We start from the raw sequence: 20,022 nt of genomic DNA, 5'->3' as shown, positions 1-20,022 counted from the left end.
TCAAGGAGAAAAATAGAATAAAGACATTTTCCAACATGTAAACACTCTAAAAATTTGCCTTCTATGCATACCCTTGAATAAGATTCTGGATTCTGTGCTTCAGCAAAATAAGAGAGTAAACTAAAAATCATGTGTTTATGTTTTGGAAGATATTATTGATGGGTGTTTGGTAGATATGTCAAAGCATTAGGATAAAATTCTGGTTAGATATATTAAAGAGTATATGAAAAACAAGGCAATTATTAATTCCAGGAAGAACAGATTTTCAAGAAAAATGTAATCATGGTCTCTTACTTGATTCATCAGTGCAGTATATTTACACTGTCAAGAGATATAAACTCTAATTATTGATTTGAATAAAGTTGTGGTGTGGCTATATTAGAAGTAAGAGAGAGGGCAAAGTGGTGGTAGTAATGTGTGTAAAAAAGCTCAATCCTCAAATATCTTGACAAGAAGCAAAAACATATATATAACTAAAAACCAAGAAACACTGATTTAAGCATATTATTTAGAAAATAAAGTATACCTAGTAGGATAATGTGAAATGTGGGTGAAGATAGGTGGTGAGAAGTTGGTCAAGGGACCGATGAGACTCATGTGTATTTTTCATTACAAGCCTTTAAGTACCATTGAATTTTTACTTATTTGTATCACTTATATTAAAAATAAAAATGCAAACAAAAGCAACACATATATACATTATAGGGAAAAATCATAAAGTAAGCAAAAAAGACATAGAATCTCACTCATACAGATATAACCACTACTAATATTCTGAAATAGTTTATTTTGAAAAATTCTGAAAAACAAATGGCAGTACTTTTAAATACTCAAAAAAAAGAAAAACATGAAAATCACTGATACACTAAACCTACCAATATAGAAAAAAGTAGTGCCTGGGGTTATTCACTTTTTCCTAAATCAGCCTTTCTGATCAAAATGTTTTGGTTATATCTTCACTAATGAAGCACAGTGGAGAAGCAAGGCAGTTTCCCAAAATACATTTGCTTTAATCATCTTGTTATTTCAGAAAGAAGCAGCTTGTGATCTCGATTTTCCAAACAATTGGTGCATGTTTAGGAATTTTTGGAAACAAATTTATCAGAAAAAAATCTGTTTAAAAAAAATTTTGTACTTTTTTTCTTTTTAAGCATGCCTAAATAATTTCATTTCACTGAACTGTTTCAATGAACAAAAATATAAAAAGCTTACATCGGCTTTGATATTTCACATTTAAAATGCAGAAAAACTTCAGATGGTTAATACAGAATTTGGGAGAATGATCTGTGAAAGGGAAGTATTGATAAGACAAAATTAAGAATAATTACAAATTTAAATGTGAATAATGAAACGGATATTTTTGAAGAATTAAGCTGCATTAAAATTTTGAGCCAAATATACAATTGATTGATATATCCTTCTGACTTCTAAGGTCAACATTGGATTCTGATTAGTTTAAAAGCTACAAAATTCAACTAATATTTGCTAAATTCCTTTTGTATCTCAGGCCTTATCCTTGATGTATTCACTTACATACTCTGTGTAATTTCAAAATAATCTTATAGATTTTATAATGTATTTCTAGAGGCCTCACATGAAGAAACAGCGGGACATACAGTACAGTGGACTTCTGTGAGTTTACTTGGCCTTGGCTATTGCTGTGGATGTTAGAGAATATGTGTATCAACAATGAACAACAAATAAACAAATAAATAAAATCCTTTACCACAAAAACTGAGGAATGGTACTTTGTAATAAAGTTTCCTTGTGGAAAGGTTTTCTGAGAATCTTGAATTTTTAGAACAACTATGATCATTTAGTAGCTTTTTAAAATAAAATATGAGACATATCCTTCAAAAAAATGCAATCATGTACTCTTACATGAAATAAAATTGTTTCTGCTTCAGGATAATTATTTCAAATTGAGAAAAGTAAATCAAACAATGAAAAATTAAAACAATGAGAACATGCTACCTCCCTGGCATGCTTAGTCAGATCACAAACATTGTACCATGTAAGTTATGCATAACTAGAGTCACTAAAACACCAGAAAGAAAAATTTAATGACACTGTACTTTTTCTTTTACAATTCTTCTATAATTAAAATTTTATGCATTTTGGAGAGCTGTTAAGCTCTATCTTTAAGAACATTGTTTCTGTAGCTGAAAAGGCACAAGAAATTAAGCTAATAGAGATAATTAATTATCACTTTTCTTCTTTTTGAACAAATATGTAATACCATCTGTTTTTACTTTTACAGGAGGAGGAAATATTTTTTTACTACTATTTTATAGGAGGAAAATAACCTAAGCTATATTAGGTTATATTAGGTAAATTAGTTGATCAAAAACTAAAAATGTAATAGTCATCAAATTTTCAAAAGCAGAGTATAGAATATAGAGTTTTATAATTATGTATGTAATAAAAGGAATCATTTAAATTCTACATTGTAATAAGTTAGAGGAAAAGAGAAGGGACAAAAAAAAAACAAGAAGAAATAGAATAAAAGCATAATATCAGTGAAGGCAGAGCATCAAGAGCAAGACAGAGGCATTTATGGAGATTGAGATAGACTTCTACAGGAAAAGGTACAGGTTCATATTCATCAGAAATTTATGAATATGGAACACTGGCATATTTGAAAAAAAACATTCAGGGAGAAACTTTCACGAAAATAACATTTAGATATTAACAGTATGGCAACAATGAATAATTAGCCCCTCCTCCTTTTTTTACCCTAATGACCAATTTAGAGAAGAAATTTGCATTTTTGTGTATGTTTTATAGTCAAGATCTATACAAATACTGAAAAAAATTATTAAATTCTACTGATGTACAGTAACAATTTGAAATCTTTAACCCTAAGAAGTGTTTTCTTTTTGCTTAAAAGGTTCATTAACAAGTAAGTATTGGGCAATAAAGACATATATTCCCAAAAGAAACTTCCCTCATATCATAACCAAAAAGATGGAAAAATAACTGAAAAGGGAAAAGGAATACATTTTTCACTGTATGAGACAATGGTATTGAACGTCATGTCTACAAATTATATAAAATTATTTAATATTCATATTGTGGTAAATAAGCATCCCACACTTAAGAAAACGTAGTAATAAACCATAATTTTAATTCCTGATTATGTTATAAATGATTAACATTTTCATTCAATCTACAAATTATTAATGATTCCTACATTTTCTAGCCAATAATCTGAATATGTTTAAAACATAAATTACACTATATAAAAGTATACTATGTTATTGATATAATCAAAAGATAACAAACAAAGGAACTCATTGGTGAAATTCAAGGCATTTGACAAAAATGTTTGGATATTTCTTCAAAGTCCCTGAAGTCATGCTCTATATGTCACTATAATTGTTAAGAGATAGAAAGATTGATAATCAATTGATTGAAAAGAGATAGATGATAGATATAGATGAGATAGTCTTTTCTACATGCCAGCTATAATAAGCATTTTATTTTTATTGTCCTATTTAATATCGATTGTGAACCTTTGATTTATAAATTTTATTTGTGTCTCCAAAACTGTAAAAACAATTTTGGTTTGGTACTTTGAATCTTTTCCATTCTACTCTATTACTATTTCAGATATTTTCCGCCCAAATCTAATGTCCCACTGTTCTACCTTTTCTTATTCACAGATGAACTATGCTCCTCCTTCATAGAGCAAATAAAACCCATAGTCTGTACTTACTGAACCAACCACCACAAATTATAACACTGTAAACATCTTAAATCTTTACTTCCTCTTACAATTCTCCCTTTAACACAACACTCTAAAATGGCAAAAATTCTCAAATTATGAGAATAAGCAGTCTCCATTTTGTATCTCTATTCACTCACTTGATCCAATATGAGACATTGCACTGAAATTCAAAAGCAGTATTAGCTAATAGTAATAAAGTCATCTTTGGTTTCCAGATTAGAAGAGCTCTAGTGAAGCATTATGAGAAGGTTTTATCTGGTGCTCCAATCAAATGCGAGTAACTGCTAGTTGCCAGGAGAGCCATGTTAAGAATTCTGAGAGCCTATCAGTGAGAAAGAGTCCTATAAGAAGTAGTAGTTTGTCACAAATATAAGAGGTGGCAACTGGCTTCACAATAGCTATTATTTGCTTTTCTAAGCTAGTGTTTCATTATTCGTTGCAATATTGCCTGTATGCCTAAACTTAAACAAATAGCTGGGACAAGATAGATATTAAATAAATACTTATTAACTTAATTACCAATTGAATAAATAGATAAATATAATGGTAAAAAAAATTTGTTTTCTATTCCCAGAATACTAATAATTGTGTTGTTGTTGTTATTGTTGGTGGTGTTGTGGCTGTTATTATTTCTTTCATCTTGAATGTGTGTTCAATTTTTACCAGATATCATTTTGGCATATTCTGAGATGATTGTATGGGTTTTATAATTGGATAGTCTATTGTGATCATTCGATCGGTCTTATATACCTGAAATGATCTCTCCTTAATTATGAATCGTATGTTGTTACGCTTCATGATTTAACACTTTAAACATTTTTTATTCCTTATTTAAAAAATAAGTAGTTATGTAGTTAGCAAACTCTGTGTTAGAGTCTGGCTTGAAGGGTATTCACATTGACTCAAGTTTTTGCATTCATAGTGCTGTTTTTCACTTTCAAAAGTGCCCCAGGGTTTATGGCCCTAGTCCTATGTCAGGGGGCATATGGTCCTAGCCCTATGGTCGTATATACCTGGAAATCTTTGGCCTTCCAAAGAGCTCCTCAAGGGATTGGTCCTCTTCCTCTTGATCACTTACTTATTCTTTTCAGAGGAACCCCAGGTGTTAATTGGAGCTGACCCAGATGAATAGGTACAATGGTCGATTTATGTCGGCCTCTCATATTACAAAGTTGCAGTATAGCCCGCAATCCCAATAGACATGTGCTTGGATAAGGGAACATACCAGTGGTGGATAAGTCTAGTTACTGAGTAATTACCCAGAGGCAGATTTACCATGGAACAAATAAAAGGTAACTCTTCAGAGCCTGAAATACTAAGGCCTCATGCAAGGCCCTAGAAAGACCCTGCAATGTCTCCATGTGGTCACATGTGTTTTGAAAATGTGCATATGCATAAGGTTCAGGTCCTGCAACCCTGGACCCTTCCCTGACTTTGTAAACACTGTTCCACACACTGGGCAAAACAGCCCTCATGATAACTGAAACGAAGTTTAACAAAGTCTTTCAAATTACACTTTAGAGATTATTTAATGCAGGAATGACAACTAATTCATCAGTGCTGTTTTCAAATCCTAGTTTGTAAATAACAGTGCTCAATAAATATTTGTGGAATTGATATGATAGTGAAAGGATCAATGCATGGATGCAAACAAAAGCTAAGTCATCATAGAAGGAAGTATTTTAGAAAAGATATACTGAAGTCAAGAAATTAGAAAAAAAGAATTAAGAAAATTACAGAACAGAAAAAAACCCATAAATTTTTAAAAGAAGAATATGTTTAATTAAAAAATAAAAGTTGACAATATATAAAAGAGAATGTTGAGGGCTGAAACATATCATATAACCTGGTCCCTAGGGAGAGAAAATGCTGTGGAGTGACTGAGGAAACGGGAATGGTAGAAGCTATCACAAAAAAAGATGAGATGTTGTTGCTTTCTCTCTTTTTTATTTTTAGCAGAGAAAAATAGCTTTGCAAGACTTTAAAAAATGTATTACTAACGAGAGACTCATGTTTACTTCAATTCACTCTCAGTGCAGTTAGCCCCACCCTTTAAATCACCAGCATAATGTCATCGGATAATGAGACTGTCATAATACAATTCTATAGCTACCCACTGCTCTTTTCTTGGTTTTATGAGGAAAAATTATAGCAAATTATGACTATATATGCCTCTCTTGCTATAGGTACTGCCACTAATAGATTTTAGCTCCACTTGTCTGAGAAATAAATGAGTTTTATAGATTGGCAATAAACAGGGTCACAGTAGGGGAAATCAGCCTCAGCTGGTTCCAAGAAAAAAGAAATAGACTTGACAGGGAATCCAAATGTAGAATTCGTTTATATTTAATTTGTGATTGAGGTTGCTCAACTGCACTTTTTTTCCCTTTCCACCTGTCAAGGCAGAGTCTATGTGCAGACCCCCATTGACAGTGTTGCTGCAGGCATTGTGTGAGTGTTCCATGATGAGTGCTCTCTGTGTGACACAGAGACATGGAAAGACCTTCTGTCCCCAGAGACCTTCTTCACCAGGGTGTAAAGTTGTCTGTATCTCCACATGACTCACTAATGAATGAGGCCTAAGAGGCCTGGATATATGTAGACATAAAGCTGAAAGCAAATAATATATTGGTAAGTAACTCATTTGTACATTAGTCAAGATATTAGTTATAAGGGCTTTATTATAGATTACCTATTTTTAAAAATATTTTAATGAATGCTTTTGCCATATTCATTCTAAGGTGATCTTCAGAGATGTGACATGTATAAACCCATGTACATCAGGTCCAATACTAAACCAAAATGCCTTATTAAGAATTTAGGCTAATAATAAAAAGTTGATAAAACACTTTGATCTACTACTGTCCTAAAAGTGATTATCTGCAAGGGACTGTTCATGGTCAGCAAGTCCTTATGAAATAAGAAATATTAAGCTTGCCTGCTAAAAATTCAGATTTTAGATCCTTAACTAAAAATGGGTTTCAAATAAGTTCCAATTCTTGTATTTATATTAAAATCAAAAACAAGTTACACTTCTACTTTTAAAGTTTTTATTAGACCTTGTCAGCTTACGATCCTTTATTTTTTAAAATTTTTTTATGCCTACAGCACCTGGTTTTCCTAGGTGGTCTCCCATCCAAGTACTTACTAGGCCCGACCCTACTTAGCTTCCAAGATCAGACGTGATTGGGCTTGTTCAAGGTAGCATGATTGTAAAGCTTCTTTGTAGTTGTTAAGTATCTTATTCTCTGTTAAGATATATTAAAAATGCTAATGATTTACATAGTCCAAATTCCTAATCTAAAGCAAAAATAATTAACATATCTCGAAAACAAAAACAAAATAAATTTAAAATTATGAAATCCATTCTTTAATCTTCTGCTTATTTAACAATTTATTTACTAAGAACAAGGCATTGTTAGACAAGAAAGAAAAAGTTTAAGGAGATTTGCTATTTTTCTCCAGAATGTTCACATCTGAATGAAAAAGTTGAACATATAAGACAATTACAATAAGGAGAATTTTCATATAAATTAGTACCAAGTGCTAAGAGATCTCTATAAGGATAAACAAAATTATGAAATTTGGATTTAGGTCTGGAAGACTGAGGAAATCTTAACCAAGTAGGTTAAGGAAAGAAATGCTTTCCAAGCAGAAGGAATAGCTTTCAAAGGCATAAAGGTGGGAAAGATTATAGCATCTCCAGGAAAAAGAGAAACGTGAATATCAGTGTAGTTAAGGCACTGAGTTTGGATTGGAAAGTGATAAAGATGGCTGAAACATTAGATGTGTAAAATGGTCTTACATGAAATGGTTAAAAATCACTGTTTCACAGCAACTAAAATTGCTGCTTCTGCACCTACGAACTATATTGTAAAGCTTAAGGGATAATGTTGATGAAAGGTCCTTTGAGGCAAGTACAAATATGAAAGTCAAGAAACATTTAGAAGAATGAGAATTAGAGATCCTGCAGAAGAAAGGACAAGGTATAAGAAAAGTAACCAAACATACTCAGATGGCAGGAAGTCAGAGACGAACAGTGCAAGTTGGTGAGAGGGCATCATTGCAGAGAATGACCTCATGGTATCTACTGGTAGAGGAGGGAAACTAAGTATTTGTTTTGTTTATTTGTTTATTTGTTTTATTATATTATCAAATGAAATAGCTATGAGATAGGTGTATATACCGAATAGACATTACACAGTTAATAAATCATAAGTTATTCTTTTAAAAAACGGAGGTAATCTGTGATAATGGGTAACAAACGTGCTTACACAAGAACAAAAAGTAACTACATCCACAAAAAATATACAAATTCTGTTTTCGAAAGAGAATTCAAAAATAGCTTTTAAATGACTTCTCTCTCTCTCTCTCTCTCTCTGAGAATTTATGTTCACTACTCCATGGATAATTAATTTTCACATTCTGCTCACTATATGTTTTGCAAAGAATAAAAATGGTATGATTTTTTAGAGCAAAAGTAATCCTATAAAGAAAAAATAATTCATTTTCATATGGCCTTTAACTAAAACGACTGTAAGAAATAAAATGCTTTTGTTCAAAAATATCCCACAAATTGCCTGCAGCTTTTGGTACTGAAGGAAGAAAAAACCCTGTGCATTTTACAAAGACTTCTCAAAAAGGCTTTGAGTTTGGATTCATGAGACGTGAAGTGAGCAGAAGCCATGGGGTTAAGCACTACCCACTTGCTTCTTCCAGACTCCTATAATTACCTCCTTCATCTATCAAGGCTCTATATACAATGTCACCTAGAAAAAAAGAATCAGTTTCTCCTGCTGAAATTTTTTAAAAAATAAAAATAAATTATAAAAAAAGAAACCAACCTTGAAAATTTCCTGGGCAGACAAAACTATTTTAGTCACACATGTTGACTACTGAAAATTCTAATATTATAATCAATTATTGTGAAGAGAAAACAGTTGTTCCTTTTCCACTATACAAGCTGCTTTATAGTATCCTCACGTCATGTTTTGGTTTGAGTGTTCCCAGATCACAAACTTTTTGGTTGTGTGCACAATGAATTTTTACTAATTACTACTTTGGTGATTCAGTAGTTTTACTTCTGTTATTTCTGAACTTTTGCCACCCCCATAAGACTTAATGTCCTTGAAGTAGAATGAGTCTGTTGCTTCTTTAAGGATTAGACTCTTTTGTGCAGCATACTCTATAAGCCAGCATGACTGATAGCTTTTAGTGTCTCATGCTTATCACACTGACACTGGTAACAGGTCTTTCCTATATTTTTAAAATCTTAAATAACCTCTGCCCATCCTCTCTCAGATGACAGTCTTTCTCAGATAACTGCCACTATTATTTTAGGACCCAGTTTTCACACCACGTTCTCAGAGGAATCCTTCCTGATCTCTGGATCCTGTGGATCCTGTTGCTCCATATGTCACACAACAGAATTATGTAGTGTGTGTGTCCCTCGAACTCCATGCCGTGAGGGCCTAGAGGAGAATCCAAAGTACTTAGTCAATCTTACTGAAGTGAATTAAATAATAAATGAGCATCACCGGACCAGCCTTATAAATGGCACACCTAAAGGGTGGCCTCAACAGGCACATGAGCCTGCTGGGGCAAGTCCCACTTACTGTGGTCACCTCAAACACAGATGCTCACACGCTGAGGTTGTGGCCAGACCTCACAGTCAGTAAGCCTGAGAGACAATCCCACCCACTGACATGCCAACAACAATCAAGGTTCAATAACAATAAGAGAGCACACACAACCCCAAAATGGGACATTCCTGGAGCACTTGGTACAGGTGATCAAGGAGACTGTGCCACTGGAACACACAGGGCACCTACCACATAAACCACCTGGTTAAGACAGGAGACATAGCAGATCTACCTGTAACATGAAAACAAACACACAGAGGCAGCCAAAGTGAGAAAACAAAGAAACGTATTCCAAATGAAAGAACAAGACAAAACTCTAGAAAAAGATTGAATGAAATTGTCAGGAGCCATTATGAGGCACTGAAGCAGCTGCTAAATCTGCTTAAACAATGGTTTTAGGAAGCAGGGTTTTAAGTTAAACATTACTGACCCTGGTGAGGAGATTAAGCAGGGTTTTAAGTTAAACATTACTGACCCTGGTGAGGAGATTTGCCTCCTAAAGAAATCCTTTCAAGATAGTGGAACATTTTACAGCCCAGAAAGCAAGGATGTTTGTACCCTGAGGGAAGGATGTATAAGAACTTATGTAAATGTCAGCATTCCTATGGTAATGTACTCTGTGTTTAGGTATAAATAAGCTGGGTTAAATAAACTCCAGGCTGCAGCTCTGACTGTATGCCCTCTCCTACAAACTTTTCTGTCTTCTTTTTTTCCCCTTAGGTTTCACCCCCCTCTTTCAGGTGCTGTTCGATCTCTGCTGGTGGGCTCTGGCATGAAATGGAGGCAAGAAACCTACCAGATATAGAGTTCAAAACCCTGATTCTAAGGATGCTCAGTGAACTTAGAAGAATAGATAATCTCAGTGAGAACATCAATAAAGAAATAGCAAGCATGAAAAAGAACATAGAAACCATGAGAAAGAATTAGTCAGAAATAAAGAATTCAAAAACTGATATGAAGAATATACTAGAAGGAATCAACAGATTACATGAAGATGGGATTGAACCAGCAGTTTGAAAGACAAGATAGCAGAAAACACCCAATCACAATAGCGATGAGAAAAGAGAATCAAAAAAATAGGAATACTTTAATGGTCCTCTTGGACAACATCAAATGTAAAAACATTCGCATCACAGGGGTACCAGAAGGAGAATAGAAAGAGCAAGATATTGAGAATCTGTTTGACAAAATCGTTAGTGAAAAATTTTCTAACCAGGTGAAGGAAATAGACATACAAGTTCAAATGAAGAGAGTCTCAAACAAAATGAACCCAAACAGACCCACACCAAGAAACATCGAAAGGAAAATGGCAAAGTTTAAGACAAAGAGAGAATTTTAAAACAGTAAGAGAAAAACAATTAGTTACGTACAAGGGAGCTCCCAAAAGATTGTTAGCTGATTTATCAGTAAAAACTTTGCTGGCCTGAAGAAACTGGTATGAAATATTCAGTGACAAAAAGTGAGTACCTACAACAAAGACTACTTTACCTAGCAAGGCTGTCAATTAAAATTGAAGGTGAATTAAAAAGCTTCCAAGACAAGAAAAACCTAAAGAAATTCATTGTTACTAAGCCAGTATTACAATAAATTTTAAAGGAACTTCTTTAAGCAGAAAAGTTGAAGGGGATGAGAAAACATAAATGTGAATAATAAAATGAAAATAACTTTGTAGCTGTCAATAATTATTTGAAATGTAAATAAATTAAATGTTCCACTTAAAACATAAGGAAGCTGAATGAATAAAAAACATGATCCATACATATACTATCTTCAAGAAACCCCCTTCACATCAAAAGACACACACAGACTGAAAGTAAAGGGATGAAAAAAGATATCTGTTGCAAATGGAAATGAAAAAATAAAAAGCTAGAGTGGTAATACTTATATCAGTCAAAATAGACTTTAAAACAAAGGCTATAATAAGAGACAAACAAGGACATTACATAATAATACAGAGATCAATCCAACAAGAGGATATAACCCTAGTAAACATTTATACACCCAACACAGGAGGGCTTAAATATATATAGCAAATATTTCTGACATAGAGAAATCAACAGTAATACAGTAATAGTAGGGACCTTTAACACCCTATTGACACTAATGGACAGATCTTCCAGACAGAAAATCAACAAGGAAACATCAGCCTTAAATGACACACTACATCAGATTAATTTAATTGATATATTTTTAGAGCATTTCACCCCAAAGCAGCAGAATATACATTCTTCTCAAATGTACATGGAATATTTTCCAAGAGATACCACAAGTTAGTCTATAAATTAAGTCTCAACATGTTTAAGAAGATTGAAATCATATCTCCCATCAAAATAGAACGAAACATAATCAATTATAAGAAAAAAACTAAAAAAAATTCCACAAACACATTGAAGTTAAATAGCATGCTACTAAACAATAAAGAGGTTAACAATGAGATCAAAGAAGAAATAAAAGATACCTTGAAACCAATGAAAATCAAAACACAAGGATCCCAAATCTATAGGACACAGAGAAAACAGTCCTAAGAGAGAAATTTATAATAATACAGGCCTACCTCAAGAAACAAAAAAATATGTATCAAATAAGTGTTCAAACCTTACAATTAAAGAAACTGAAAAAAAGAAAAACAAAGCCCAAAATGAGTAGAAGAAAGAAAATGATAGGATCAGAGTGCAAATAAACCAAATAGAGTCTAAAAGAGACAATACAAAATATCAATGAAACCACGAGGTGGTACTTTGAAAACATAAGCAAAATTGATAAACTTTTAACTAGATTCATAAAGAAAAAAAGAGAGGTGACCCAATTAAATAAATCAGAAATGAAAGAAGAGAGGTGACAATTGACACCACAGAAATAAAAAGGATTATAAGAAAATGCTATGAGCAATTGTATGTCAACAAACTGGATAATCTGGAAAAAATAAATACATTCCTAGAAAAATGCACTATCCCAGGGCTGAGTCAAGAAGAAACAGAAAATCTCAACAAACTAATTACTGCTACTGAAATCAAATAAATAATCAAAAAGTTCCCAACAAATCAAGGTTTTGGACCAGACAGTTTCAAAGATAAATTTTATCAAGAATTCAAAGAAGAAGTAACACCTATTCTTCTCAAACTATTTCAAAATATTCAAGAGCAAGGAAGGTTATCAAGCTCATCTGACAAGGTTATCTTCACCCTGATTCCAAAACCAGATAAAGACATTACAAAAAAAGAAAATTATAGGCCGATATCCCTGATGAACATATATGCAAAAATCCTCAACAGAATATTAGCAAAATGAATTCAGTAAGATATTAAAAAGAACATACACCTTAATCAAGTTGGATTTATTGCTGGGATGCAAGGTTGGTTCAAATATTCTCAAATCGGCTAATGCGATACACCACATTAACAAATTGAAAAATAAAAATAATATGACTATAACGATAAATACAGAAAAAAATGTTTGACAAAGCTCCCAGTAAAGTGAGGGTAGAGGGGACATATTCCAACGTAGTAAAGTAAATATATGATAAGCCCACAGCTTACATCATAGAAAATGGTAAAAGTTAAAAGTGCTTTCTTTAAGATCAGGAACAAGACAAGGATGTCCATTTACACTACTTTTATTTAACATGGTATTGGAAGTCCTGGATATAGCAATCAGACAAAATAGAGAGATAAAAGCTATCCAAATCAAAAAAATATTATAAAATGAAATAAAATATCTGGGAATAAATTTAACCAAGGAGATAAAACGCATGTAGAAAATTATAAGTAATTGAGAGAAGAAATTTAAGAAGATGCAAATAAATGAAAGTATATATACTTTGTTCATGGTTAGGAAGAGTTAACATTGTTAAAATGTTCATACTACCATCTATAGATTCAGGGAAATTCCTATCAAAATATCAATAGAATTTTTCACAGAACCAAAACAAACCATTCAAAAATTTATATGGAACCATAAAAGACTCCAAATGGCCAAGGCAATCTTGAGAAAGAAGAAAGTTGGAGATATCACACTACCTGATATCACACTGTAGTAGAAAGCTATAGTAATCAAAACAACATAGTACTGGAATAAAAACAGATCCATAGATTAATGGAACAAAATAGAGAACCCAGAAATAAATCCATGCCTATATGGTCATTTAATTTATGACAAAGGAGACAAGAATATACAATGTGGTAAAGATAGTCTACTCACTAAATGATGTTGGGAAAACTAGACAGATTGTTCAAAAATGTGAAACTGGATAACATTCTTACACTATATATGAGAATAAACTCAAAATGTTTTAAAAACTTAACTGCAAGACCTGAAATAAACAAACAAAAATCTCCTAGAAGAAAACATAGGCAATAAAATTTCTGACATTGCTCTCAGCAGTATTTTTCTCTGATATATCTCTGTAGGCAAGAGAAACAAAAGAAAAAATAAACAAATGGGACTATATCAAACTAAAAAAAAATTTGCATAGCAAAGGAAACCATCAATAAAATATAAAGACAACCTACTGAATGAAAGGAAATATTTGCCAATGATACATCTGATAAGGGATTAATATCCAAAATTTATAAAGAACACTTGCAACTGAACACCAAAAAAATCAAACTATTTGATTAAAAAATGAGCAGAGGGCCTGAATAGCCATTTCTCCAAAGAGGACATACAGATGGCCAATAGACATATGAAAAGACACTCAACATCATTAATGATCAAAGAAATTCAAATTGAAACCACAAAGAAATATCACGTCACACCTATCAGAATGGCCATAATCAATAAACCAAAAAGAGAGAGAGAGAGAGAGAGAGAGAGAGAGAGAGAGAGAGAGAGAGAGAAAGAGAAGAGAAAGAGAGAAAGAGAGAAAGAGAGAGAGAGAGAGAGAGAGAGAGAGAAGAGAGAAAGAGAGAGAGAGAGAGAGAAAGAAAGAAAGAAAGAAAGAAAGAAAGAAAGAAAGAAAGAAAGAAAGAAAGAAAGAAAGAAAGAAAGAAAGAAAGAAAGAAAGAAAGAAAGAAAGAGTTGGCGAATATGTGGACTAAAGGGAACCCTTATGTACTGTTGGTGGGACTGCAAATTGGTGTAGCCACTAGGGAAAACATTTGGAGGTTCTTCAAAAAATAAAAAATAGAACTATCTTATGAGCCAGCAATTCCACTTCTGGCTATTTACCCAAAGAAAACCAAAATGTTGATTAGAAAAAAATATATGCACTTCTATGTTTACTGCAGCACTATTTACAATAGCTAAGATATGAATGCAACCTAAGTGCCCATCAATAGACAATTAGATAAAGAAGAGGTAGTACATATACAATATACAATATACAATAGAATATTACTCAGCCATAAAAAATGAAAATTTACTGTTTGTAACAACATGGATAAACTTAGAGGATATTATGCTCATTGAAATAAGTCGAACAGTGAAAGACAAAATACCATATGATTTCACTTACATGTGGAATCTAAGGAACAAAATAAATCAAGAAAACAAAAATGGTTTTATAGATACAGAGAACAAACTGGTGATTGTTAGATGGGAGGGGGTTGAGGGGTTGAGTTAAAAAAGTGAAAGGATTAAAAAGTACAAATGAATAGTGAAATAATAGTCACTGGGATTTAAAGTACAGCATAGGAAATATAAGTGGGTAGACCTGCAGAAAAGGGCAGGAAGTGTAATATTATGATATATTACAATGATATTGTAATAACTATGTATAGTGCCAGGTGGATATTAGACTAAATGGGGGGATCACTCCTTAAATGATATAAATGTCTAATCACTATGCTGTATACCTGAAACTAACATGAAATAATATTAAAGGTCAACTCTAATTGAAAAACAGAAATTTTAAAAAAAGAAAATTATTCCATATCGCCACTCTCTTGATTTAGAGTTAAACACACAATGAAAATCTAAATTTTTTGCCTGGCACACATGGCCTTTAAAAGCCGTCCCCTAACACCCTTCTGTCTCCTTCTCCGCTGTTCAACATCACAGTTTTCTTCTTCCATTACTCTCCCTGGAATTCAAGGAATCATCACACAGAAAATTCCAAGATCAGATCAAATGGCATCTTTTATCAGAAGCTTGTTATGAATCTTACATATACCTTTCATTTCTGAGCTCTTTGTTCCTATATGTTCAATCCCCATCTCTATGACATCCCTTTTTATACTGATTGCAGCAGTTCCCTGCCTTCTCTGCATGCTGTCAGGCTCTACAGAACAGTGATCCTATTTCCTTCATCTCAGAGCCCACCACAAGGCTAGATCATAGCAGCTATGCAATATAATAACGATGCCAACAAGTAAAATGAGAATGTTATAATAAAACTGTCTACAGGTAACACATCGATTATCTATGATGCATCTTAACTGGACTAGATATTTTATATATTTTTTCTAATTTTATTTTTAAACAATTCTGAGAAAGCAATATGTTCTCGTTTTATAGATATTCTGATTCAAAACGCTTTAAATATTTTTCACAAGCCCTCAGCATTAAATAAAAATAGAAATTTAAACCAGTCTCTTAGATTTAAACCAGAATCTAAAATCAGTGTTCTTTTCAGTAGAATCTTGCAAATTTAACCTGTATGATACTCAAATTTATTTTAAATATATTATTCATTTTCACAGTTTGATATTCTACAAAAGCATGACACAAATTCTAGTGGCATTTTATATATAGATAATTTGCAAACAATTTTAAACTTCTCTGAAAGATTTCATATTAATGTGCCTTCATCTATTGGGATTTGTGATAGTGTTCTATATTAAGCCAACTATAGACAAAACTTTATGATTAAATAGTTCTTTAACTTTTTCAATAATATTTTAAGTGTTGAGGTATGATGATCATGAGAAACAGTTAAAGCTGTTTCCTGAAAATGTTTTTTCAAACATGTAACTAAAAAAATAAATAAATAATCTTACATAGAAAAATAATACTGATACTTTACTGAAAGGCATTAATAGTGCAGTAAAAAGTCTCCTACTTATATTTTGATGATTAATTTAGAATTATTTGTTCTTTTGACCAAAAAAATAATTTCTGTTTCCATTTCACTACTTTGTTCCACCTAAGAAAGCTTATGTGATAGATCAATTTATTACAAGGCTTTACATTAGAATTTATGACTTTCTCATAACAATAAAAGGGACTTGCTTGGATTACCATAGGACATGAATAAACTAGACATGCCAGCTTCTCGGTTGAAATGTACTAGCAAGTTTCTAGGAAGTAGCAATATTTATATTCACAAATGACATGGTTAGGCAAAGAGGTAAAAGTGGGGATTTTAGTCTCTGGAGATTCTTTCTTTAATGCTAAACTTCTACAATAACAATTACTAAAGACTCTGCAACAATATCACCAGGACACCGAATTCCATCCACACAAAATGCCCTTTAACACATCTACCTCTCCCAACAAGTTACTAAATCCAAGCAATATTTACATACTTAATTTTTCAATTTTTACTTAATCTCTGATCTTTAATTTTATTTTGAAGATCCTTTCAACAGAAGTCAAATTGCAGAAAACTCTGAAGTCAGCATATGGCTGGATCCTGTGGTCTTGTCCCCTTTGAATGTTGGTGGTAGCCAAATCCAAGGTCACAGAATGGACAATGGAGAGCTGCTTCTCAGTCAGCTCCAGGTTAAAAAGTTAAGAGGGCATCCATGACATAATGGTCATGCCAAATAGTCCCTAAAGGAGTAGATTATTCTGAATGGTGAGAAGAAAACTTTGTAGAGTGGAAAGTGGCCTTTGGGAATTTCACCAAAGGTATCCTTCAGTCAACAAGGAATAGGATTGATTAATGTGTGGCCAAATGGAAAGGAAGCAGTGGTAAAAGAGGTAATGATCCCGGCATTCACATTAGGGTTGGTTGCCTAGTAATCCTTCAGCATCTCCTTGCCAGATTCCCCCAGGATCTTGGGCAGCCAGTATGTGATGTGCTGCAGCTCAGCACCCACAATCTTCCTGGCTTCATGATAAAGGGTGTCTGTGTTCCCTTTATCAGGACAGACAGCTCTGCAGCATCCCTGCTGTGTTCCCAAAACCTTAGCCTTATGCATGACTATGAGAGCCACCTGCTCATTGGCCCTGTGGTTGCCAGGCAGGAAACAGAGGCTGTCACTGTCTTGCTTATGCACTTGGTGCGTGGGGTTGTAGAAAAAGGCAGGAAATACTTTCCTAAAGAGGCTCAAGTTAAGCCTACCCTTAGGAGTCTCCAGGGCTCTGAGTGGTGTCTGAGAACATGGGATTCCTTCTCTGAGCACCCATAAATATTAGAGGCATCAATGAATGTCGTGAGCCAGTTAATCTGCTCTCAAGTGAGTTCATCACCAAGGAGGTTGTGCTGATGTCATACACAGGGCTAGAGCAACATGTATGGTGCATGGATCCCTGAGTGTCAGTGTGAGGAATGACAAAGGGGAAGCATGAAGGGTCATTAATGCACACAAAGCTGTACGACTGCCTAGTAGAGAAGTGAGACGTGCTCAGTACAGGCACCGTGTGATCCAAATTGTGGTCTAAAAACTGGACCCACTGCATGAGCATGTATGTGTATCTCTTGTCAAGAGTAATAGTTGCCGTGGCCAACAACTCTGTGGAGACCCTGCTAGGCAGAAGAGGATACCCATAGGGCCATGTATGGTGGCCAACCTCGTGGGGCAAGTTGAAGCTGTTCTCATAGATGGGTTTCAGGATGCGCTCAAAGGCCATCATGACCACACCCCACTTGGGATGCTGCAGATTGTTGCACGTTCCATCCTGGGCTCAGTACTTACGACGGAAACACATATCAGAGCAGTTTGGCACATACTTGTGGACTTTGCATCCAGATAAACTGGCAATGAGGCTGAGGTAGTGTGGGGATACCAAGTCATTGCATTGGAATTCTGAAAGCAGAGCAGCCAGAACAATGAAGAGAGATGTCCTAGAGGTAGGGAGAAGGGAGAACCTCAAACTCTAGGTGCTGCAGGGAACAGGTCATTCTGGCTGAGCAGAAATCATTACATCCAACAATGTTTCATTAGGGTAAACTAAAAGTTCCAATAAAACTAGGGGAAAGATAGTTATAACGGTTTCCAAAGATAGTGGAATTGCTCAGTGATATCTATGTTATGATCAATGACTAACTGCTAGAATGAACACAAAGGAAGAAGAGACGTGTTCTGTGATTTTACAAATATAATGTTGGTAAGGATTTGTTCATCTTCATCATAGAACTGTAACTTTTTCTTTTTTCTTTTTTTTCATTTTAGAATTATTTTTTGTAGATTTTTTTTTTTTTCTCCTAGAAGACAGAATCTAAAGTGTGCTGTGCTGATGTGGGATGTGACTATTAACTAAAAGATACTTGATATGATGGGATTAAGCGGTAACTTTTAAACTACCACAAGCTGCTAACTGTGCCTTGAAGACATTCATTTAACAAAGATTAAAATTGCAGCATTATCTCAAATGTGCAAAGAATTATTCACTAAGACTTGCATGCTGAGAGTTATTATCTATTTAATCATCAGGAACTGGCTAATGATACCAGGACCATTTGTCTTTTATCTGTGTTAGTCTGTCTCTGGCTGGACCCAGAGATATCTTAATCTTGGACAGATACAATAATCTTCCTGTATGCCAAAACATGGTTACTGAGTTTACTTTTAGGGCAAGCTGCTCCTGGGGGGTGGAGGGAGGCCTATAACTTTAAAAATGATAAAATGGAGATAGAATTATATAGCAATTTTTTTTGTGGGGAAAAGTTTTTAAAGTTCTTGAATACATAAGAAGATATGTTCAGTTTAGTATAATGAGCATCATGAATATCAGATGCCTATTTTAGCAAAGCTATATCTCAGATAATGCAGATAGTGATTGTTTCTAATTTCCTAGTTATGGATTTAGACTAAGTTATTCCTGAAAATTTGAACTCAAAGATGTCCAGAAAGACTCATGGGCCCAATTTTCACTGGGAGCCAAAGAAAGATGTAGAGCTGGGTGTTTTGTAGACCTGACCATAACTAACTCATACCTGGTGTGGTTCAAAATTAAAGAACTGGAGGCTTAATTAAACTGCTAATATGCACTAATGTGAAAATTTCACTTGGATATTTTAGTTATGGAAGCTTTCAAAATGTAAGACTTAATGGACAGTTAGGAGTTGTCAAATGTACTTTGGAGTAATTGTTTAGAGCACCTAAGGGGTGAGCCAAGCATACAAATAGGCCTTCGATATCATATCTCAGTTTTTCTAAAGGGAGTAAAGAAAAGTAAGACTGTAGACATTGATGTTGCACTCAGAACAGTGTATAGCAAAGGATCACATTCAGTATTGCAAAGAAAGAGAGGAAGAGAGGGAGAGGGAGTAGGAGAAGGGAGTAAGAATACATATGTTACAGGTTTATAGGTGGTGGAAGAAATGCAAATATATTCACTGAATGACTTGATGATTACAATAATAAACACAGAAACATTACCTCAGGGATATATTTCAGATTCCAAAAGTATGTTCACATAAAATAAGTCCTCTAGATTTACTTGACATATATAAATGGCAAAAGTTGACAAGTTTGAGCATATATTTATCAGCCTTACTTTTGAATTACAGTTATGAAAAATACCTGCATTCATTTGATAAAAGTG

The 20,022-nt window shown here is 33.7% G+C and overlaps 1 protein-coding gene and 1 pseudogene across 1 annotated transcript in view; both read right to left on the bottom strand.

Annotated features, from left to right (window-relative positions):
* PXDNL (peroxidasin like) overlaps positions 1-20,022 on the bottom strand; it is a 435,474-nt gene that overhangs the window by 54,284 nt on the left and 361,168 nt on the right. Inside the window, 6 exon segments of the mRNA XM_036232726.1 lie at positions 16,897-17,093; positions 17,096-17,395; positions 17,398-17,446; positions 17,448-17,527; positions 17,530-17,709; positions 17,712-18,281. Of these exon segments, the coding sequence (XP_036088619.1) occupies positions 16,897-17,093; positions 17,096-17,395; positions 17,398-17,446; positions 17,448-17,527; positions 17,530-17,709; positions 17,712-18,281 (1,376 nt within the window).
* Positions 6,830-6,948, bottom strand: LOC118612265 (annotated as a pseudogene).

Source organism: Rousettus aegyptiacus, unplaced genomic scaffold (genome assembly GCF_014176215.1).
Source record: "Rousettus aegyptiacus isolate mRouAeg1 unplaced genomic scaffold, mRouAeg1.p scaffold_m13_p_15, whole genome shotgun sequence".
In the NCBI taxonomy this organism is placed as follows: Eukaryota; Metazoa; Chordata; class Mammalia; order Chiroptera; family Pteropodidae; genus Rousettus; species Rousettus aegyptiacus.
This window is presented reverse-complemented; position numbering and strand designations above follow the sequence as displayed.